Source organism: Alosa alosa, chromosome 2 (assembly GCF_017589495.1).
Source record: "Alosa alosa isolate M-15738 ecotype Scorff River chromosome 2, AALO_Geno_1.1, whole genome shotgun sequence".
In the NCBI taxonomy this organism is placed as follows: domain Eukaryota; kingdom Metazoa; phylum Chordata; class Actinopteri; order Clupeiformes; family Clupeidae; genus Alosa; species Alosa alosa.
In genome coordinates, this window is record NC_063190.1 from 4,190,621 (window position 1) to 4,214,281 (window position 23,661).

General features: G+C 46.2%; 1 protein-coding gene across 7 annotated transcripts in view; it reads left to right on the forward strand.

The window, feature by feature from the left end:
• Positions 1 to 23,661, forward strand: part of specc1 (sperm antigen with calponin homology and coiled-coil domains 1) — an 87,450-nt gene that overhangs the window by 43,602 nt on the left and 20,187 nt on the right. For all 7 annotated transcript variants that reach the window (XM_048270674.1, XM_048270663.1, XM_048270696.1 and 4 more), the window contains 9 exons: positions 170 to 1,722; positions 5,386 to 5,593; positions 6,581 to 6,654; positions 7,002 to 7,177; positions 11,386 to 11,579; positions 12,082 to 12,182; positions 12,702 to 12,765; positions 13,116 to 13,260; positions 17,911 to 18,013. In XM_048270674.1, the coding sequence (XP_048126631.1) occupies positions 170 to 1,722; positions 5,386 to 5,593; positions 6,581 to 6,654; positions 7,002 to 7,177; positions 11,386 to 11,579; positions 12,082 to 12,182; positions 12,702 to 12,765; positions 13,116 to 13,260; positions 17,911 to 18,013 (2,618 nt within the window). The remainder of the gene's footprint in view (positions 1 to 169; positions 1,723 to 5,385; positions 5,594 to 6,580; positions 6,655 to 7,001; positions 7,178 to 11,385; positions 11,580 to 12,081; positions 12,183 to 12,701; positions 12,766 to 13,115; positions 13,261 to 17,910; positions 18,014 to 23,661) is intronic.

Sequence of the window (23,661 nt, forward strand, 5' to 3'; positions counted from 1 at the left end):
CTGCAGTTTTAATCGGATTTCCATTTCACAAAATGGCGTGAATGACATGTTTTAGATACGCATTCATGAACGTAACGTAATGTTACGCAAAGTCATTCACGAACATACGTAATGTGTAATGGTTAATGCAGTGGTGGTAGTAAAAGTAATTGTTTCTGTCTCTTCCTAGGAATCCCACCAAAGAAATCCGGGATACCTACTCCCAAAGAGATGTCGACCACCGTCTCCAGAGAAAGGGTATCCCTTCGTGACCAGCTGAAAGGCGCGTCCACCAAAAAGATGGTCCCCAGCGCCAGCACCTCCAGTCTGTCCACGCTGGCCAAGCGGGGCCAGTCCGCCAAGCCCAAGCTGGACGCAGACGGCGCCGACAAGGCCCTCCTGGAGTGCCAGGTGAAGGAGCTGCTGGCCGAGGCCAAAGCCAAAGACTTCGAGATCAGCAAGCTGCGCATGGAGCTGCAGCGCTACCGGGGAAAGGCCTCGTCCGCCGAGGGCACCGTCGCCAGCACCACGCCCACAGAGGGCCAGGGTGGCGAGGGGGAGCCGGCCGGGACGTCGCCCGTCGACCCCCAGGCCCTGGTGGGCGAGCTGAAAGAGAAGAACGGACGCTTTCAGAGGGAGCTGGCCGCCTTACGAGACGAGAACCAGGCGCTGAAGGAGAAGCTGATCTCGCTGGAGAGCGCACCGGTCCCCAACGCCACCTCCTCCTCGTCCCCCAGCCCAACGAAACCCTCCGTCAACGGCATCCTCCCGGACAGCACCGCCATCGGCGACGCCGTTGCCCCGGCCATCAGCAAGATCCCGCTTAAGAGCTCCACGTCGTCCGGCAGCGACATCACCAAGGGATCAGCGTCGGCTTCCCCCTCCCCGGACTCGTCCGAGTTTGAGAAGATCCCGTCGCGCTGCAACTCCCTCAGCAGCGCTGGTGCCGGGGGCGGAGATTTAGCGGCGACGCCGACGACGCCACACACCCGCGAGCAGTCGGTGGAGTGCCTGACGGAGAAGATCCAGCAGATGGAGGAGAGCCACCACAGCACGTCGGAGGAGCTCCAGGCCACGCTGCAGGAGCTGTCGGACCAGCAGCAGGTGGTGACGGAGCTGACGTCGGAGAACGAGCGTCTGGCCGAGCAGAAGCACCGCCTGCAGGCCTCGCTGCAGGAGCAGCGGGAGCGCGTGGAGCTGCTGGCGCAGAAGAACGAGGCGCTCCTGCTGCGGCTGCGCGACCAGCGCGACGAGTCGGCGCGCGCCACCGAGCTGGAGCAGCGCTGCGGCCAGCTGGTGGAGAGCGCGCGCTTCGAGCGCGAGAAGCTGGTGGACATCCAGCAGCAGCTGACCGGCAGCCTGAGGCAGCTGGAGCAGGAGCACCAGGAGGCGCAGGCCGACGCCCGGGGCCTCCGCGAGGAGCGCGAGCGGCTGCGGGCCGAGCTGGAGCGCGAGCGAGAGGGCCGTGGCGAGGCGGAGCGGGCGGCGGAGGAGCGGGACGGCGCGGTCGAGGTGCTGCGGGCAGAGGCGGAGCGCGTGCGGGCGCAGCTGGAGGCCGAGAGGCAGAAGGTGGCGGAGCTGAAGGCGGTGCAGAGCGCCAGCGCCGACAGCACGGAGCTGCAGGGCCTGCTGAAGGCGGCGCATGACGAGAGGGACCGGCTGGAGCTGGAGTGCACCAGGCTCAGGCAGGACGCGCAGCAGGCCCATGCTGACAACGAGCAGACGCGCACGGGGCTCGCTAAGGTAACTCTCAAGGAGTTTGGGGGGCTCATGCCAATTCTTTAACAATCAAAAACATAGCAAATGTGGTGTGGTAACTATGCAAAGTTTACTCTGGAGTTACTGTGTTACTCACATTGGCTACTCTAATGTGGGTATGTCTTTGCAATTGCATTTTGCATTTGTAGTATCACACTGGTGCACTATTGCATACTTAATTTGCACACATCTTTTTATAGATAGTTTCAATCTTTTTATAATTTGTACATTGGTATGGTTTCATACAGATCCTCCCTCGGTTGCTACAGTAGTTTCCACTCATTGTTTTTTGTTCTATCAATCTAATTCTGGCCGTGACTGTGAAGTGTTTTCCTAAGAGTTTTTCTCATCAAACAGATTTTGGCCCAGTGTTTCCTCTCGGTCTTGCCTGTGTCAGGGTCACTGTGTCGTTCCGGGTCAAGCGCACACCCAAGCGTCCATCGCCCCCACAGTCTGAGAGCACAGTGTCTGCACTAAAAACAGATGTCCTGTTCCTCGATGTCAGCACATGTTGCCTTTAAGGGATCCTCTGGGGAGGAAGTGCTCTGTTCTCCAGCACTCAGCCCCTCTGCACAGGAAGGCATTCAGGAGGAATAGGTTCATAGCCACGGGGAGTTATAGTCCCCCAACTTCTGGGGAATCGGCTAACTCGGCTAACTCTAGGGGACTCATAGGGGGATACTTTAACACTTTTTGTCAATCAGATTGAAATGAATCTGATTAAAGATTTCAACTGTTTCCATGAACGAGCTGAATATGATCAGTTGAGGTGTAATCCCAAGTGTAATCCCATTTGTAATCAGATTAAAAGTTTCCATGTAAACGGGGCTACTATCTCAAATGATGGCACCTGGTAGTGACGTTCTATTTCCAGTCGAAGCAGGGCTGGTTCTAGCGTACTACACTTGGGGGGGCTGGTAGAAATGTTGGGTGGGCAACATAGCAAAGCGGTCAGATTGGATCAAAATTAGCCTGGCCTTGCCTTCCTACGTACTTCCGCTCGATTTTCTTCTCCCTCCACGACTCCGACTGGGATTCCGGCCATTGGCCTCGCTCGCAACAAACAATTCTTGAGAACTTTAAGCATCAGTTTCTTGAGAACTTTAAGCATCCAGTTGGAATACATGGACCTGGTTATCTGTTGCTCTGCAACACCCCCATTTATCGCCTAAAGCAACACAATGAAACATGTATTTAATTGACCTAAGACACATACATAGGCCTACGGCACCAGCTAGCTACTATTACACTCAGCACCAAGTCATCTACATCCAAGCTGGGTTTGACACTGCACATTGGACCGATGCACTGAAAAAAAATGTTTTTGACTTTGTTTGGCTGGGCGAGACACAATGCTTGTGTGGGTTTAGCCCACCCTGGCCCCTGCCTAGAGTCCACCCTGAGTCGAAGTCAACTGACATCTTATTATTGAAGTTGAAAATCAAAGTTGAGCAATAATCCTGTAGTGTTCTGGTTATTCACTGCTTTTGGACTAACTTCTTAACCTCACTTAGCATTTCAGAGACCCACATGGTGACTAATGGACTAAGAATCAATTTCTCGGACATGGATTAAGCCTAATCCTAGACAAAAAAAGCTATTTTTCAGTCGAGATCTTCATTGAAGTTGTTGTAGTTTAGGACTGTTCTCGTCTCTGAGTGCCTTGTGACTGTGAACACGCTGAGCTCATCCAGCTGTGGCCATTAGGTGAGAGTGTGGAGTGACTCAGCTCGGAGTGATTCCTCCCACAGGCCTGCTCATCACCGCTGAGCACCCAGCAGGTCAAAGGAGCGAGGAGCGAGGCGTCCGCTCCGCCGTGTCCTGCAGAAGAGACTGTGAGAAAGACTCGCTGTTTTTAAACCAGCGGAGGAGACGGATAAGACAGGGCTAAAAGGGAAGCGACTCCCCCGAGAGATTATTTTGCGTTTGAGGGTGATTATGTTTGAGGGCGATCCCCGCGTTGCGCTGATGACAGAGTTGCTGTCCAAAACTTGCGAGACGAGGAACATAAACTTAATGAATACTTTTATGGAAGCCGCTGATCTTAAATGTTGTCCTTGTAAATTTATACTCTCCCTAGGGACCAATGAGTGCTTCAAAGACATGAGCACAGCCTGAAAGACACAGCCAACCCAGTTCACTTTGTATTTTGGCGGGGTGAATTAAGAACTCATAGCACATGTTAGGGGGATTGCAGATTGATGCAAGGGGATTATGCAAGTCATGGATCAAAAATTTTAACAGGACTTTTTATATTATGGGATAAGCAACCCCCAACCCCCCGCCCCAAGTCTGAGTTGTTACGTTGAACAGAATCCACATGGCTCTGGGTTTCCCCCTTTCAGGCAAGCTTACAGTAGTGCTTGGTCATTCAGGTCGCCTTGTAAAAACTTCTATGGTGTTTATCAGCGCACTTGAGAAGGGTGAGGCGAGAGTGACTCAGGCCCGGTGATGTCATCATGGGATGGCGGCGGAACATGGCAGTGAGGAGTGCCCACTCAGAGGTGACCCAGTCCCGGCTGTCGAGTCGAGTGACTCACGCCCTGGCCTCTGCCATCAGAGTGTGAGAGGGCGTGACAAGTCATATGGATCTAATTAAGAACAAAACAACGCAGCATCAACTTTCTCTATCATGGGGCAATGACTACATGGTGCTGGTTGGATATGAATAATGTGTTCGATACCAAAGGAGAAGAGCGGGGGGCGGGTTAAACTTGATACACTCTCATCTGGTGCAGTTGTCAAGAACCCTTTTCTTATTGTGTTCTCCCATTATATCCATGATCCCATAGCCCCACAAGGTAGACAACTATAGCATGATACGTGGAAGTCTGTAGGCTGAACATTAGCTTGCGGTTCTACTGTGCTGTATGAAGTTAATGTGGGATTTTGTAAGTGACCCAGTTGTGTCATTTGATTTGGATTAGAGATGGAGTGTAGAGAGACAGTCTCCACCATAAGTACTTATTTGACTAACTAAGCTCTAAGGTGGGTGTCTCAGTTGTCACAGCAGGGATTAAGAGAATCGATGACAACCTTGCCGCCATGGCTCAACAGTCAGACCACGTCATGGAGCTGTACACAGTAAGAACACTAGGCTCCTCGCCACTGGATTTAACCCCAGGACTTACTCTTAGAGAGCAGCAGAATCATCATCAGCTCCTCCCTGCTTCTGCACTACAGCGTTGGCCTGCATCTGTAGGTTACTCTATGTATTTATGCTGCAAATAAACCCTTTCAACTGCATAAACAAACATTTGTGTTCCTAAGGCATTTTAGGTGGCACAGAAAACAACATTGAGCTATGGTAACTTGGTTGACTTTATTGAAGTCAACATTTTGTAGAGCATTACGCTAAAGCCCGATTCATTTTTATTTCAAAGTATTGCATAGGTTTTGAACGTTTCAAATGTAAACTCTTTAGGAACAGTTTAAAAGGGTATTATGTCAGTGTGGTATATATATATCCTTATAACCCAGTCGACCTGTGTGTTGACCTGTGTGTGTTTGTGTGTGTGTGTGTGTGTGTGTGTGTGTGTGCGTGCGTACCTGTATGTGCGCGTGTGTGTGTGTGTGTGTGTGTGTGTGTGTGTGTGTGTGTGTGTGTGTGTGTGTGTGTGTGTGTGCGTGTGTGTGTGCGTGCCCCAGGCGCAGGCGGAGCTGCAGCAGGTGCTGAAGCAGGAGGAGGAGCAGAAGAGCATGCTGAGCGGCAGCGTGACTGAGCTGCAGGAGCACGTGCAGCAGGCCGAGGCCCAGATCAAGGACCTGAAGGAGACCATCTTCGAGCTGGAGGACCACGTGGAGCAGCAGCAGGCCGTCCACCTCCACACCAAACAGACCATCCTCGACCTGGAGAGTAGGAGACACTTATCATATCACTACATCTGTGTGTGTGTCTGTGTGTCTGTCTTTATGAGTGTGTGTGTGTGTGCACCTCCACACCAAACAGACCATTGTCGACCTGGATAGTATGAGACACTTATCCTGTCATAACATCAGCTTGTCTGCGTGTGTCTGTGTGTGTGTCTCTGTGTGTGTGTGTTTGTCTGTGTGTGTGCACCCCCACTCCAAACAGGCCCTCCTCAACCTGGAGAGTACTACACTTATACTGTCACAACATCAGCATTTATTTGTCTCTCGGTGTGTGTGTGTGTGTGTGTGTTAATTGATAGGGCTCTATTACTCCTAGCTGATAGAGATGAGACGTGTGTCTTTACGCTCAGTGTGTTTTTGATTGATAGCGTGCTGGCTGTTGCTCATGAGAGAGAGGCGCTGGATTTGCTCTGTGTTTTTATAAGAGCTTAGGGCCCCAGCTAAAAGATCCATGGCGGCTCTCTCCCCCTAAAAGCCAGCCAGAGACGCTTGGGTCCTGGCAGGAGCCTCTGCCGTGATTAGGGACATGCACTGAGTGGATTCTGTTGGGCTGGATATGGCGATGTACAAGGCTATGTGCTAATCTTCCCAGCCGCAGCCCCCCTGCCAGCTTAGACAAAAACACAGCAGGCATCAAGTACATTCAGGACACACAGTGGCACCCCAGTGCTGCTTTTGTGCCACAGATTTATACTTGAATGCCATTTATCCTCATAGTGTGTCTATGGCTTCGCTTTATGTCCCATTGCATGTAAGAATTAGTATGTGATGTGATGCTTGATTGCTGCTAGTTACTAAGCATCAGTGATGGATCAGTCAACAGCAGCAGGACCAAATATGATCCGAGGAAATAGGAACAGATCCTACTGTAGTTTGGCAAGTGGTGGTGATGGCAGACATCGTGTTTATGAGATTTGTGTTTCTTCTCAAGCCAGTAGGCCTGACATGCTCCTTTGCTGCCTTCTTCCAGATCAGCTGAAGAAGGTGGAGGAGCACAAGACGGATGTGGAGAAGCAACTGAAGGCAATGAATCGACAGATGAAGGTGGGACTGTGTGGCACACATTTACACCCATCTCCTCTCTTTCCTAGACTACAAACTATACAGACGACTAGACTACAGACTATACAGATGACTAGACTACTAACTATACAGAAGTATATGGAAACCAGGCTTTTTTATTTTATCACTATATCCACAGCACAGAAGAGTAGTTCATTTATATTGCACATTTTGTACACAGAGGCAATTCAGTGAGCTTTACATAAATAAAAGCAAAAAGAACAGACAAAGACAAAGAATAGATGATGATCAAAAGAACACAGACTTCCCCGCCCCACCCCAGGCCTTCTGCTTTGTTTCTCCATTCATCGTCTTATTCTCTGTCTCAGGAGGACAAGGAGGAATGGCTGCGCTTCCAGGCGGACTTGCAGACGGCCGTGGTGGTGGCCAACGATATCAAGGTGGAGGCGCAGCAGGAGGTGCGAGCTCTGCGGCGCCACCTGCAGGAGGAGCAGGAGCGCAGCGGCCGCCTGGCCGGAGAGCTGGAGCAGCTGCAGCTGGGCAGGTAGGGCCTCGCTCGACCAGGATGGGGCGCTAACCAAACAAGCACCCCCGTAGCCTCTGCTGTCTGTTTCCTGTCTCCCGTCTGATTTTTAATGGTGTCGTTCTCTCTCTCTCTCTTAACTTCTTTCCACCTTCTCTCTCTCCTCCTGTCCACTGTGCCTCTATCAGCTTGTGCCTGATTGCCCACAGTGTCTTGGTCAGCACACACTGTTCTGAGCACAGTTTGTGAGGGGTGGGTGCAGGTGGGGGTTTCTTACACACCTCAGCTGATCCTGATCCTCATTAATCAGCTTACATAGTGCCCACGCTACAGGGAGAAGAGTATTGATCCAGCTTTTTAAAAAATACATTAAAAATACACTGTTACACAGTGTACGGGCGATAATAAGTGCTTGCGATGAACATATTGGTTTACATGTCAGTTTTGATCCTTGGATTTCAGGGCTTTACAAATCCAGGGATTTGAGGGGAGCGCTCTAATTTTCCCCACGGGTTCTAGCTATCCCTAGAAGCTTTCCTCCTCTCTCTGCTTTGAGCTGCGGAGCTGCTGCCTACTGTCCAACTGTCCTTTCTGACCTTATTCTTGTTGTCCATGTCACTGTGATTCCACCAGCACGTTGTTGCATTTCATCCAAAAGGAAAAAAAATCACCACACTCAACACAGACATACCATCATGTTGACAAATGATTAGGCGTACATAACAGTATTATTGTGTCACATTGTAAACTTATATTTGATTTATGAAATGGCTCATATTAGATTGATGAGCTGCATAGATTATTGAGGCTATACAGTATGTAATGATGTGTGGTTGTGATCAGTTTTTTGTCCAAAAATATTGCATGTTTATACCAGGGTCCATACCTGCCGAGCCCCTTTTTGAAATCATAATTTGGGCGAACACTGATTCTTTTGGGCTAGAGTTGACTAGTGTTGACCATCAATAGATGCATGCACAAATAAGTAGACAAAACCTTTACAAAAGAAGTTCAAGGGTGCATAGACTTCTGTGATTTTAGACTATGTATGGGCCAGTTTCCAATATGTGGATTAAGCCTAGTCCTAGACTAAAAACTTTTTTTCAATGGAGATATTCATTGCGGTTCCCTTCTTCACAAAGACTCGGTTTACGCCCCCGTATAGAAATATGGCCCCTAAATCTGTCCTGTCATACGATTTAAAACTTCTCACACTTTTTCGGTTTGTGACAAAATATTGCTCTCTCACAATGAATATCCCGCTCATTAGCCCATCCACTGATCACAGTAGCCCAGTAGTCTCCTCAATGGCCAGTCACCCCACTCGTTCCCCTCGTCTTCCCCATCCTCCGAGTCCGGCCTAGCCGACGCTCCTTTACTCGGTAGTCGCCCGCTCCACAGAGCCTCCCTGACCTCACTCTCTAGCGGATTGCCCTTCTGACATGGCCACGCCCCCTTGTGTGAGGACCCAGGTGAGTTGGATGCTGGCGCCGCCCTGAGTGCTTCCCTGGTAGTGAATGATTGGGTTTGGGGGGGTGGGGGGGGGTGCTGTGTGCTGGGAGTGGATGCATAGCAGTAGAGGATTAGCTTTGTGTGCTGCCCTGATCTCTTTGCCTTCTTTGCACTGCTTCTGCTGTGGATGAGTTCGCTGTCTGTCTCCTTGTCAGCTGGTTGAGATACTGATATGCTCTCTCTTTCTCTCGGTGAAATGCTCTTAAAATGCTGGGTTTCTTTGCTTGACATAACCGCTCTTCATCTCTCATTTGGCCGCCTGTAGTAGCATAGAGCTCCACCTGCTGTCTGCTCTGAGCAACTGCAGCACTGACTCTGTAATCCATCTTGTAAAAATGATTACAATGAATGTCTTCACTGAAATTAACTGATTAAAAAAAAAGGTTTTGAGTGAAACTGCCCATGTTTTTGCACAAAGCTGTTGAATGAACCTGAACCGGTGGCTGTACTCTCTGTAAAACATTCATGTTTTATATCTATAAAAACATGCTCATGTTTTTATGAATTTCAGAAATGCATGCAGGATGGTGAGCATTTTGCTTGTCTACTAAAAGCTTTCATGATCAGTGAGGCCATTCAACATGGCACCTCAGCCTCACAGAGGCACATGATTGATGTAAAACCCAGACATTTTGGAAGTTTGTTATTTAATGGTCGTATTCCATCAGTTGCACTTCATATCTTTCTCCACTCTCTGTTTCAGGCTCAGCACTGGATCTGCCTTTGAGACCAAAACAGCAGTAGAAGGCAGATAGGCCGGCATGAAGACTGCCAGAAGACAGTGTTACCACTCCAAAATGCCTTTATCAATTTTACAGTATTAAGTGAAGACGTGTAACATGTTGGGTAATAAGAGTACAGGAACGGGTTCAAGTCAGGCTTGCTTAAATCTGCCTCGGTAGTGTCAAGAATATGTGAATTTGTGATATGTGAAAATACTTTGATTTACAGTGAAATATAAATGTTTATAATTGTGATATGATTTAAACGTCTGTACAACTGGCAATTCATATCCAAGTGTTGGGCTTGTTTTACTGTGCCTTTGAGCAACTATATTTCCATGAAATCTTTTGTAAGTTTTGACATTTAGAAATACCAGATGAATTGCCTTAGGACAAAAGCCAATACAAATGACAAAACAGCCCAAATTCTCACTTTTGGCCAGTTTTAGATTGGACCTTGATGGTGATAAAACACTCCGTGGAGTTCATGTTACAATGACAAAGTTGTTTTTGTGAACATTTTATTAGGAGTTTCATTCCACTTGATGCAACACCTCATGTATGTTAGTTTTCATTTTGTTCTATCCTTCTTGTGATATGTGATGATAGATGTTTGTAAAAAAATATCTATAATAAAGTAACATTTAAGCCATTTTCATTTCATGGAAGATTTCATGACCTGAAATGTTTCACATCAGCATCATCATTTGTTGTCTGTATATCAAAACGCACTACACATGCATTGTCACTAGGTGGCAGCATAGAATTGACACGTGTACATAAAATGATCTGAAATTCCTTAATTAATGGTATATATGAGTTTAGGTATGGCACGTGAATTTGTCATTTGTCAATTCATCATTTTAAAAGGTCCTAGTCACATGACCTAAGAGTTCATGAATTCTTGTCCTGCATTACTATTCCCTGTGTAGAATTGTGGTTACAAAGAATCCTGCTGACGGCAATATCACATCGTCATAATAGATGCAGTATTTGAGGTTTACTAATTAATGAAGTTCCTCAGCCCTTTCCGTGCTAAGCAGCTGTGTTCTAAACAGGATTATTGATGACTTCTTCAGTGATTATTCGGGGGCTGGTGCATCAGATAATAGCCAGACAGATGTCAGGGAAATCGTCCAATCTGCAGGCTTAACCTCCGTGGCCATTTTGTCCATTCTCAGGTTAAATTTTTCATTGTGGCTTTAGCCACTCTAAATAAACAATGCAGAGGACTGTGCCAGAGCGGCAGTACTGTGCCACGACCACAACCATGATTATTACAGCATGTGGTTATCTAAGTCAGATTATAGCCTACCCCACCGCCGCCTTCTTAAGAGGGTTTTTGAGATGTTTTTATTTATTGACTGTGCGACTAAGACGTTAAAAATGCCTTACACACGTATGTTTAAACTTCAGAGAGAAATTGTATTGCTGCTCCTTAGGAAAGCTGAAATATGAAAGTATAAATTCCAATGTGTAAAACCATTATGTTGTGTGCATTTATTGCTTCAAGACAATAAATGTGAATCAAACCTTCTTAGAGGCTTTATGGTCTCTTTTTTTTTAGTTTTCAGTCTTAATCCTTCATGCACTGGTTCAGACGTTCTACCAGAATTTATTTTCTTCTCTCTTTGACTTCATAATCCACAGGTTTTAGATGAATATTAGTGCATGTAATTTAATATAAATTAGTGCATGTAATTTAATGTAATAAAATGTACTGTTCCATGATTACTGCATACCAACATGACTATTTCCCTGATTATGTCAACACTTTCACTCTTGTATACTATTGCACACTTACACCAATGTGCACTATTGCATACCAACATGACTATTTCCCTAATTATGTCAACTCTCTTCATAGGTTGGCTGTTTGTTGTACATTGCTGGTCCTACTGAATGAATGTACCGTTGCTTTATATTATAGCTGCATCAGACTGGTTCCGTCCCTCTGCAGCAGTGTTGCCTTATACCCCCCTGTCCTGTCTCTAGGTTACAGAGTGACGAGAGGAGTCCGCCCCCAGCGGAGGAGAGGGCCCAGTGGTGTGGGATCCCCGTGATGACCCAAACTGCCCCTGCCAGCCTCAACGGGAGCGAGAGCAGTAGCGGCGGCACTAGTAGTAGCCAGGCCAAGACGGCCGCCTCGGTTAAATCCCTCATCAAGAACTTCGACCGGCCGCTCGAGAGTGAGGACACGAGCCCCTCTCTCTCCCTGCTCTTTCCCTCCAACCCCTCCCTAACCTCTGGAGCGCAACAGCTGGTTGGTAGGGATTAGGATCTGCAGAAAGCACCCAGATTTACTCTGTTCCCTAATGCTAATCACCTGAACAAATATACACACACACGACCCAAGCGTGGGGGAAAGGCGAGGCGGTGATAGAAGACATGCTGTATGCTGCTGTTTGTGATGGAGGACCTGTGCGTGATGGGAGGGGATGCATGCTCATTTATTATTGAGAGCCAGGCTGCAAGTCATTATATACAGCCTTTGTGTAGTGAGAAATGGATCTAGCTCTTTGGTTTACGCAAGCACCCATATAATTAGCTTGACTCAAGCTTTGTAAAGGAGTGGGATCTAAGAAACAGACTCAGGCCCTGCTTTCTGTTATCATTATTTGCGTGACCACTATAAGCCACGAGGCTAAGGGTTTGTTTTTGATGTCTTCCTTTTTTTTATTCCCCATCCAGATGGTCCTGCTAAAGCACTGAAGGTCAGCCTCTCCACCCGCAGCCCACTGAGTGGCATACCTGTCAGCACGTCCCCCTCTGCTACAGTGCATCCTACTCAGGTACTACAAATCCCACAATCCATCTGCAGCCTCTTCATGGTAAATGGACTGCATTTATGAAGTGCTTTTCCACTCCTCCGAGCACTCAAAGCGCTTTACAATTTCATGCCTCACATTCACCCATTCACACACACACACACACTCACACACACTATGCAAGGCAGCAACCTGCACACTGGGAGCAGTTTGGTGTTCAGTGTCTTGCTCAAGGATACCTCGACAGGGTCAGGACGAGTCGGGCTCGAACCAGCAGCCTTCTGGTTGTCGGACCCCTTGGACCTCCTGAGCCACCTCTGCCCAACTATGAGGAAGACAAATCACCAGCACTGTGATAATGTAGCAAAGCTGTATCAGAATTTTGCACCTGATAGGCGTGATTTGTTTTCCTGGGCCGTAAAACATGATTGTACAAGTGAACTATGTAGAGTTAATGATATATCGACCCAGCATGTGTTGTGTGTGAATGCTTGTTGCTCAACACATGCATAATGCATGTGATAATTTGTTTTCGTTCTCTAGAGGCACACTGCAATCAAGCCACTGTCCAAGACCACACCAAGAAAGGTCAACTTCTCTCACCCTGGTAAACACAGTCTCAGAATACATTGTTGCTGTGGACACACTTCCCCTCTGGTTTAACCACACCTAATTCTCACTATTAATAAACATTTACAGTACAATAGTTAATGATTTACAAGAATAACCAAATGCGTACCTGTGTAGCTGATAGCAAGAATAAATGTTACTGTATTGATTGATTTTTTGAAGAGGTTTTATTACAAGGAAGGGCCCTAATGATGTTTAATTCAATTCATTCCTGGTCTTACCCCTTGAAAACAGACATTTTTGTTTGCACATTAATTGTGGCATTTAATGTGCAGAAATGTCAAGATTCAACATTAATCTTTCTCTTTTCCTTTCTACCTCTTTCAGACCCTCTCTCCGGCCCAAGTGATGAACTGAAGCCAGCGTCTTTCATGAGGAAGAGCCCGTCGCTAGAGTCTGTGATTAAGAGCCCAGCAGCTCTATGCACTTCCCTAGGCTCATACAGCTATACATGGGACAACAGTAAACTCAGGTAAAGCAGTCTTACCAACATAAAACACAAATGACTTAGAGGTTATAGAGAGGTTATAGACAGGAGATGTTAAGGAGAATGCTGTTGTTGTTTAAGTGGATATGATGGATATTCTTATTCTGATGTATCAGAAAAAAAATTTGCTTATATTTACTCTAAATAATATATGTCATGTGTGTGTGTATATATATATATATATATATATATATATTTATATATATATACAGTATCTCACAAAAGTGAGTACACCCCTCATATTTTTGTAACTATTTTATTATATCTTTTCATGAGACAACACTGAAGAAATGACACTTTGCGGCAATGTAAAGTAGTCAGTGTACAGCTTGTATAACAGTGTAAATGTACTGTCCCCTCAAAATAAGTCAACACACAGCCATTGGTTCTAAACCGCTGGCAACAAAAGTGAGTACACCCCTAAGTGAAAATGTCCAAATTGGGCCCAATTAGCCATTTTCCCTCCCCGGTGTCATGTGACTCGTTAGTGTTACAAGGTCTCAGGTGTCAATGGGGAGCAGGTGTGTTAAATTTGGTGTTATCACTCTCACACTCTCATACTGGTCACTGGAAGTTCAACATGACACCTCATGGCAAAGAACTCTCTGAGAATCTGAAAAAAAGAATTGTTGCTCTACATAAAGATGGCCTAGGCCAGTGGTCCCGCAACCCCCTTCTCTCCAACCGGCAAAAACTAAATATGTTCTCTAGGCTATGTCAACACCAAAGGTACTGTCAATGGCAGCCTTTAACAATCTGATTAATAATTTTCCAATGGATAACTAGTAGTCACTCAATGTATAACTGGCGATCCTGTGGCAAAAGAAGGCTGCATTGTGTTCTGTCACTGGTAAACTAAAGAGATGTGTGTACAGAGCATCCACTTTGGGAGGACCATTACGGAAACACTGAATTGTATGCCTACATATAGGGCTAATGAATGTCCCAGATCTTAAACATGTTTGTCTAAAAATGTTTAGAAAAATCATTTTGCGACCCTCCCATATTTTTTGGCGTCCCACCTGTCCCGACCCCTAGTTTAAAAAGCACTGGCCTAGGCTATAAGAAGATTGCCAACACCCTGAAACTGTGCTGCAGCACAGTGGCCAAGACCAAACAGCGGTTTAACAGGACAGGTTCCACTCAGAACAGGCCTCGCCAAGCTTGACCAAAGCAGTGGAGTCCACATGCTCAGCGTCATATCCAGAGGGCTGTCTTTGGAAAAGAGACGTACAGTATGAGTGCTGCCAGCATTGCTGCAGAGGTTGAAGGGGTGGGGGATCAGCCTGTCAGTGCTCAGACTATATGCCGCACACTGCATCAAATTGGTCTGCATGGCTGTCATCCCAGAAGGAAGCCTCTTCTAAAGATGATGCACAAGAAAGCCCACAAACAGTTTGCTGAAAACAAGCAGACTTTTTACTGTCTCAAGATAAACTTATTTGGTTCAGATGGTGTCAAACTTGCGTGGCGGCAACCAGGTGAGGAGTACAAAGACAAGTGTGTCTTGCCTACAGTCAAGCATGGTGGTGGGAGTGTCATGTTCTGGGACTGCATTAGTGCTGCACTGGGGAGCTACGGTTCATTGAGGGAACCATGAATGCCAACATGTACTGTAACATACTGAAGCAGAGCATGATCCCCTCCCCTCGGAAACTGGGTCGCAGGGCAGTATTCCAACATGATAATGACCCCAGACACACCTCCAAGACGACTACTGCCTTGCTAAAGAAGCTGGTAAAACTGATGGACTGGCCAAGCATGTCCCCAGACCTAAACCCTATTGAGCATCTGTGGGGCATCCTCAAACAGAAGGTGGAGGAGCGCAAGGTCTCTAAAATCCAGCAGCTCTGTGATGTCGTCATGGAGGAGTGGAAGAGGATTCCAGTGGCAACCTGTGAAGCTCTGGTGAACTCCATGCCCAAGAGGGTTAAGGAATTGCTGGGAAATAGTGGTGGCCACACACTTTGGGCACTATTTGGACATTTTCACTTAGGGGTGTACCGGTACTCACTTTTGTTGCCAGTGGTTTAGACATTAATGGCTGTGTGTTGAGTTATTTTGAGGGGACAGTACATTTACACTGTTATATAAGCTGTACTCACTTTTGTGAGATAGTGTACAGGGCCTAAATTTCAGCGAGGGATTGCAGGTATTGCACATAATTTATTCAAGTCCCGCACATCTAGCCATGATAATGTGAGAAATTCCCACGCTGTCTGATAACGTTAATCTAATAATGGAGCGGTGTGAATGCAGAACTACTGACCGGACGGACCAACTTTTGACTTGAATTGAACGTAACCCCATGCAGAGACACACGCGCACAGAACCACTTTCGTGGTGCTTCTCTTAATCTCTCTCGCTTAGCAGGATTTGTCACCGCTGAAGTCAAATTAGTTATTGTGCTTCTACATCAACTGCTAACCAACAGGAAATGAAAACAAATGTTTATCTGTCAGGAACTGTCAGGAATTTTGCAAACACAAGCATTAGATAAAGTGTGAGACGTGAGGGAACATTCCGTTTGAGGAGCATTATATGTGCGGAGATGCACAGACAGCTACAGACACAGCGCACAGTAGGCCTACTTTCACTTTCTTGAGTGCGCATTCATTACACAGTAGGCCTACTTTCACTTTCTTGAGTGCGCATTCATTACATGAAAGATACTTCACCAAAACAGCAATCACAAATTACCAAATGTATCATGACATGTGTTGTCACAAACACATACTCCTATTAGAAAATCAAATCCGAAATCATGTAAGTAGCCTAAGGACTATGTTAAACGTCGTTCTCTCACTGACACCTGTAATAAGGAAAATGCTTAACATCGAGGACTTTGTTCTTAATCCTGAACACTCAAACTGGGCCAACCTTATGTTTGATTTGTAAATGTTGTTGCCCCCAAGCCCCACCCCCCCCCCAAACTGTATTAATCCCCCCTCTGTGAAGCACTGAAAAATGTTTGGCCCTGCTGTATTATATATATCATGTATTAGTCATATATAATATATATATATATCTATATATATGTAATATGACTAATACCTAACATATTTGTTAGTGTTTACAATACATTAGAAGACTTTAGAAACTGTAGGGAATTTTAAACTGACATTGTCCAGCCCCAGATGCACTGGACATTACTGACCATAATGTAAACTAATGCTGACCTGTAAATGTTGACATTAAGTCTCATCACTCTCTCATGTTGTGTTTGGCTAATGAGGCATCTCACAACATGAATGTTCATTGTGAATGCTTTCATTGGCATTGTCAATGAGAAAATCTGAAAAATATGTTCTCTGAGGAGACAAAAAGGGTTTTGATATGTTTGCAATGCGGAAGTGTCATTTTTGTGCTTTCTTTTTTGTTCTTTGCAGTTTGTTCATGCAGCATTGGAAAATTTCCAATAGCTTTCAGTCCATTCAATGTCTTGATATTGTACAGCGGAAAACATTTGTGTTCTGTAACTGTAATGATAAAACCCCCAAATTTCCCCATCAGGCCCTTGAGCGTTGATACTGGAAATGACTTTCTCTTTGTTTTGTTTAGTTTCATAGTAATATCCGTCTCTAGTTTATTTCGCTACTTACTCCATTTCAGATCCAGCAGTGCAATTATGGACCCCGCAATGATTTGTATAGTTTGTAGAATAGACATCCGGGAAGTGAGTAATGATATTTTTGGCATTGAACTACAATATCTTGCTTTCATACATTAGCATTGGAAAGACCTGTTTAATATTATTCAACGGCTAGCTTTACCATAAAGGGTCCTATTTTAGTTCTATGTGAGAAACACTATGGAGTGCTAATACTTGCAGTGCTATACAGTAGATCTACAGTAAATGTCAGTTGTGGATAGACGATATCCTCCAATTCGTTCTGTATTTTAAGTTACTTTTTTTTATTCCTTCGGCCTCTGCAGCAATAACACTGCCTCAGACAATTTTGCATGTCAGACTACATTATTTCACAGGGAAGAATAGCTTCCCCAGACATTGTGATGAATCCCTCAGCAACATAGTCAATGTCCACCCCCTTTATATGCACACACACACACACACACACACACACACGCCCATTCCCTACGCTACCCTTGTTGTTGAAGCGAAATGGCTAATGTTTGCTCCAGGCCTGTCGCGGCGAGATTAGTGGACATGATTCTAAGTGCAATGACCACAGTGCCTCCAGTTCTTCCCATGATTGTGCTCAGCATGCTGATTAACTTCCATGCTGTGTCGCCCTCAGGGAGAGACCCCTATGGACCCCTATGTTGACATGCAAAACAGTCCAACTGAGCAGGCCCTGGTGTATACATATACGCTAGCGGCTCGCTTATTTACATTCAAAAGGCCAAAATTATTTGTAGAGTGTCACATTCTGTCTACCCACATGAAAAGAAGACAGACGAGTCTACGGCAGTGCTTAGCACTGGTTGTTTGTAAACACATTCCCTCCAACACACGCCGCACCCATACCAAAACATCGGTCATTGTCACACATGCACAGATGTTGCCAAGTGTTTTTATTCCTTCTCCCTCTCTCCCCTCTCTCTCTCCCTCTCTCCCCTCTCTGTCTCTCATTCTCTCCCCCCATGACTATGTGTGGTGTCCCCTGGTAACAGAGCGGAAAGAAAGGACCCCTTGGCCGCCCTGGCGCGGGAGTACGGAGGATCTAAGAGAAACGCTCTACTGAAGTGGTGCCAGAAGAAAACAGAGGGCTATCCGGTAGGGGCCAGAGGTCCACGACCTCACACATCCCTCACACTGAAGACCCTCTGGATCTCTCCATGGATCTCCATCTCCTCTCTCTATACCTCTGTATCCATCTCTCTCTTTCCCTCTGTTTCTGTGGATCTGTCACTGGATCTATTATCGTCGTTGCTCAATAAGACATGCTGTTTTGTGAAAGATTGCGTGTGAAGTATTGGATTGCTTCACCGTGAAATGGCTTGCTCATAAATCCTGCCACTCAATGATCTCTCTGCCCCCCCCCACAGCATCTCAGTGTCTAGCCAAGCCTCCCATTACTCTATTAACAAATGTTTATACTGATACAATCAGTGTTTATTAGTCAATGTAATGCATTCACACACTTGCAGGAAATGTACTTGAGCTTACACCTTGCATTTACAGATGTGTGAGTGTGTATGTGTGTGTGAGTGTGAACCCCTATCCTACCCCTCAACCCCCTACCCTGGAGCAAGCACCATCATCGGACACAATGGACAGCTAATCTGTAATCGTGATTTGTTTGCAACATTGCGTAAGGAATATTGAGTAGCCGACTTACACTCACCTGAGTCAGCTGTTACACGGACTTGTACTCTTACGAAGGGCTTCTGAGTACTAAGAGGATTTGTAGCCTTCCCTAGCTGGCCCTGTGATGTGCAGAAGGGATCGTGCCAGCTGAAACTGCTAACTCTGGATTCTACTGAGCATTGCTTGAGCACAAAAGGAAAGGAAGACAGGGCTCTGATGAGTGCCTACGTGCTACACCTGGAGTCCCTCTCCTAAAGCCCACTGTTAACGACTTAGCGTCTAGCAGACACGCCACAACCGGGACAACTTAGCGGTCAGATAAGTGGGTGTTGAGAGCTAATAATAGAGAAAGTCTCTCCCTGACCGTAAGGCAGTGAGGCTGGAGAGTCAGGGGGCTTCAATGGGATCACTGGTCCAATCTGGTGGTTAGCAGCATATTGGGCAGTGAACTTTTGAGTCATTATTTGATCCTTTGGGTCCTCATTTTTGCTTTCTGCTCTCGTAGGGCTTACAGTTGTGGCCTCTAAACACATCATCCCCCATCCCTCTGCGGAGGCTTGGGTCTGCCCACAGACAGATGTGGATATTCCTTGTGCAATACACATACTGACTGATCCAGTGTGCTGAAGTCTCAAATGTGTTTGATTAGAGTATTTTTTGAATCCTATTTTTTTTTTACCCAAAGAATAGAAAAATTGTGTTTTTTCTTGTCAAGGGCGCCAGTTTTTCCCTGGCTAGAGGAGACGGGCCATTTGGACCCCACTGGAGAGCATGCACACCCTCAGGGTCCTGGAATGTCATAAGAGGCTTTAGCTAATAATTGAGAAGTTTAGTTTTTGGATAATTAGGCTCTTGACGGTTAAATGATTTATGCATTTTTTCCATCTGGCCTTTGTGTAACTTAAATCCTTAAAGACTCATATTTTCCCTCCTATTGTGCAGCTTTCGGTGCACGAAACAGTAGAACAATGAATGCTGGGAAATGCACTGCTGTTGTTTATCGCATGCTCTCCATCAAGATAGCCAGCATCATGTACCAAACCAGTGCAGGGCTTTTCAGCTTTTCAATAAAGACATCTTTGGAATCTTTTAAATATTATGGCAGCTGTTTATCTCAGAACTATTCAGATTTGTTTAAATGTAATCTTACCATCTGACTGATAGACTGGTTCAGAGCTCATACCGGTGGTCTGTCTTACCTCTATCTCTTGGTTGACAGATAAATTGCATCTTTTAAAACAATGTTTTGTTATCCATCCATGCAACAAAACATTGTAACTCTGTTTTCTTTTCAGACTTTAATGGTTAAGACCCATTACTTGGATTATATACTTAGCAGAATTACAACAATGGCTCATAGTCTGGGATTATATCCAAGAATGTGATATTAGAGCCCTAAAAACTCCAGTCACAGCAGAGCAGAGTCCACAATATTATGGGAACTCATCCCATAATATACACAGTATATTACAGTCACAGGAAGTTCAATGATATCCCACTGTAAAGCTATAGGTAATAGAGTTGGTCCCACTTTACAGCTGGAACAGCTTCCACTCTTTTGGGAAGGATTTCCACGATTTTAGAGTGTCTGTGGAAAGTTTTGCCCATTCATACAGAAGGGTATTTGTGAGGTCAGGCACTGAATGTCTGTTCTACTTCATCCCAAAGGCATTTGATGATGTAGAGGCTCCTGTTCTCTGCAAGCCAGTGAAGTTCTTCCGTACATGTCTTTGTAGATCTTGCTTTGTGCAATATTAACAGCCATGATTTTGAAGAGATAATGGCATAATGGTTGTTTTCCAGAGTTTGGGCCTGGATCAGTGAAGGGTAGTCTAAATGCTTCAGTATACCAAAACATTTAAGACAATTATACCCTTCCAACGTTTTGGAAACAGTTTGAGGAGGCCCTATTCGGCTCCAGCATGACTGTACCCCAGTGCACAAAGCGATCCATTTTAATACCTATGGATTTAGATTGGGATGTCATTAAAGTTACTGTAATGGCAGTCATCCCAATATGTTTGTCTATAATTAAGCAATAACCCCCGAGAGGCCGTAGGTTACACTGATTGTACAACAGCTAAGGGAGCGGAGTGCCTAACTCCCCCCTTAGCTGTTCAGCTTTACTAAAACGGTTACTGCATATATATCTGGCAAGATGTCATAATCAAGGACCGGAACTATCCGTTTTAGAATATATAGTATAGCGTATACTGTACATATAGACTAGTCTGAATTGTATTGCTGTGCCAGGCAAAGTTTTGTTGTACATTTATTGAATGTGTGGTGCACCAGTGGATGAAAATAAAGTATGTGTGTGTATAGCCAGACGAAATTAGGTTTGGAACGCCATCTCCTTCTCAGCTATTTGGAAGATTCTCCCTGGCACAGACATGGCCATGGGCCTCACGTTGGCTCTGCACCTGGGAAAAGGTTACGCACCTCAGGAGCACACAAGCTGCAAATTGAACTTAATGTCGGCCCAGGGAAAAGGTCAGCGCAGACAACTTGGACCCTCTGTCATAAGAAACAGTCCTCGTCTAAGGACCAATTACCTGCTAACATCTGGAGATGGACAGCCTTGTCAGAAGGACATACCCAACTGGCCTTGATGCACTCAGAAGGAGCAAACGCAGAAGTAAACACGTTCGCAGCGAGGTGCACGTGTGCAGCGTCCGTGGAGCAGTATGCCAACGGTGCAGTTGAGTTCAAACATGTCTGTTTGTTTAGTGTCAGGGATAAGATAAGGGTGGGGGGGTGTTGGGGCCGGGGATGGGGGGCAGTGAATGGCCAAATTCCCCTGACAGCCCTTTCGCCGTAAATTGCATAAAGCCTTGTTCATTTCCGCAAGGAGGGCCGTTATTGAATGGGAGCGCAATCGTGAATGAATATCGACTGCCTGCCCCTTTCCCTCTCTCCCAGCCGCTCCCCCCACCCCACCCCAACCCGCAGCTGCCAGCTCCTGTGCTCAGTTCAGACGTGGTGTCAGGAAACTGGCTGCTTTATTGTCTCGGCCGTCTTACCGGAGCCGCCATGGCCGCCCTCGGCAGGGCAGACATGAGCCGCCCATTGCGTGAGGGGAGGGCACGGGTCACCTGAGCACAGCTCATTAGACCGCCGCGCTACTGTCAGCAGGACCTTGGCCAAACAGCTGGTAATTGCATTTAAATGACAGGCCCCTGAAATGAAAAAGAGGCCTCGCCGTAATCTATGAGAGTTTGTTGACTTTGTAAACACACTTGGGTGTGAAGGGCAGCAAAGGCAATGTGCACCACCATGACATTTTCATGTCTATTTGCAAGTGAATGCACACATGCCTGACCGAGAGGAGACTAGTAAGATGCACTTTGCATAAAGAGTAAAGTGCTGCCATTTGTTCTTGCTGGCATGATATGCAGTTGTTTTATGCAAATTTTGAGAAATGATTTACTGATGATTTAGGTTATTATTATAATAGGTGATATGTGAGATAAAGAAAAGTGTGTGTGAGTTTGCATGCGTGTGTGTGTGTGTTTGTTTGTGTGTGTTGCTTGTGGCCCTACCATGCAGGCAGAAGCCATCAGCAATGTGCAGCTGTGCATGCGCGTGACTCCCATCAGAGTCTTATCGATTAGTGTCGCCTGCAGACCCCAAGCCTTGAGCCGAGGACCAGGCCGCTCTAATGCCGAGTCTGTAATTGGCCTGTGGGACAATAGCCACATCTGATGTGTGTGTGTGTCAGCCGTGCCGTTTCTATGGTGAGCAGGATGCTACAACTGCACCTCCCCCACCCTGTCTGTAACATCCTCTCAGCACTGGCCCCAGCTCCTTACCTTAGCTCACGTCCACCTGCTTGACCCCATGCAGTGAGCCCTGGGGAGGCCAGCGGTGCCACAGGGCCTGTTTGGCTGTCCCTGAGTGGGGAGGGATCTCTGCACGTAGCACACATAATTTCTCAGAGCCCCTGTTCATCAACGGGGCCTTTTAATATGGAGGTGCTGGCTGAGGCCGGTCTGTGGCAGGATGATGAAAGCTGGAGGGGGAGGACAGCAGCAGTCATGAGCCGCATGTTCACCAAAGCTGGCCAATGTGGCCCACGGAAGGCACCTGTGTTCTGAAGGAGTTTACAGGTCCACGTTTGTCACGGTTCCCAGGGGGGGTACAGTGTCACGGTTGTCATGGCTCACAAATCCTCATCAGATCATTAGTGGTGTTGAGAAGAAGGCCGCTGGCTGGAGCTCATTAGTACCAAGCTTACGAGATCCTGTGGTAGACAAATACAGTAATTATTTAAAGTCAATCAGGGCCACACACTTTGTCTACAACGTGGTTTTAAGGCTCAGTGGGTGAATTCGCCTTCATATGAAGTGTCTTTGCTGTGTATGTAACTTTACAAATAGGACAGTGCACTTATAATACACTAGCACGTAGCAATGTGATGTACTACTGCTAAACTTTAGCACAGTCCTACATTCTGCACCCTCATTTACCTTCAATTGATGCATTCCAACGACCAGTGAGACCAATGTCCGATGCATTCACAGAGAGCCCTAATTTGAATAATGTGCAAAGTCTCAAGTCTAACTAAATCTAATTTAATAACTAGGCAAAATCAATTTGCTAATTCTATAGTTCATGTACAAGATCTCTGCTTGTTGATAGACTTTGCACTTTGCCCCACATTTAAAGGTGGGTGCTGAAATGTTAAGGCTTTGGAAATGTATAGGCTGCCTACTTTAGTTTGTCCAGTCACGGTAACTTAACCCAGACGAAGACCCCTGACCAGCGACTCTCTTTATGACTATTTTGTCATCGATTGTTGTGGCCTTTCTGGAAGTTGTTGTAAGACGATCGCCAGTCGGCCCTCCGCTGGCTTCCCGTTGTATTTCTTGTCTCGACGTTTGATGTGCTTTATTTAGGTCAGGCGCAGTTTCGTCTGACACACAGCGAAAGATTTTTCATAAAAAAAAGAAAGCCCTGTTTGTTTAGGACGGAGACAATGAGAAAAGAAAACAGGGGGCCTTTGCGCCTCTCAGCGGAGGGATTCGGCCAGGCCGAGCTGTGAGAGGGCTCATCCGCTTGCTTGCCTCACTCCCCTGTTCTGTGCTCCGGGCCTGAGTGGAACAAACAGAACC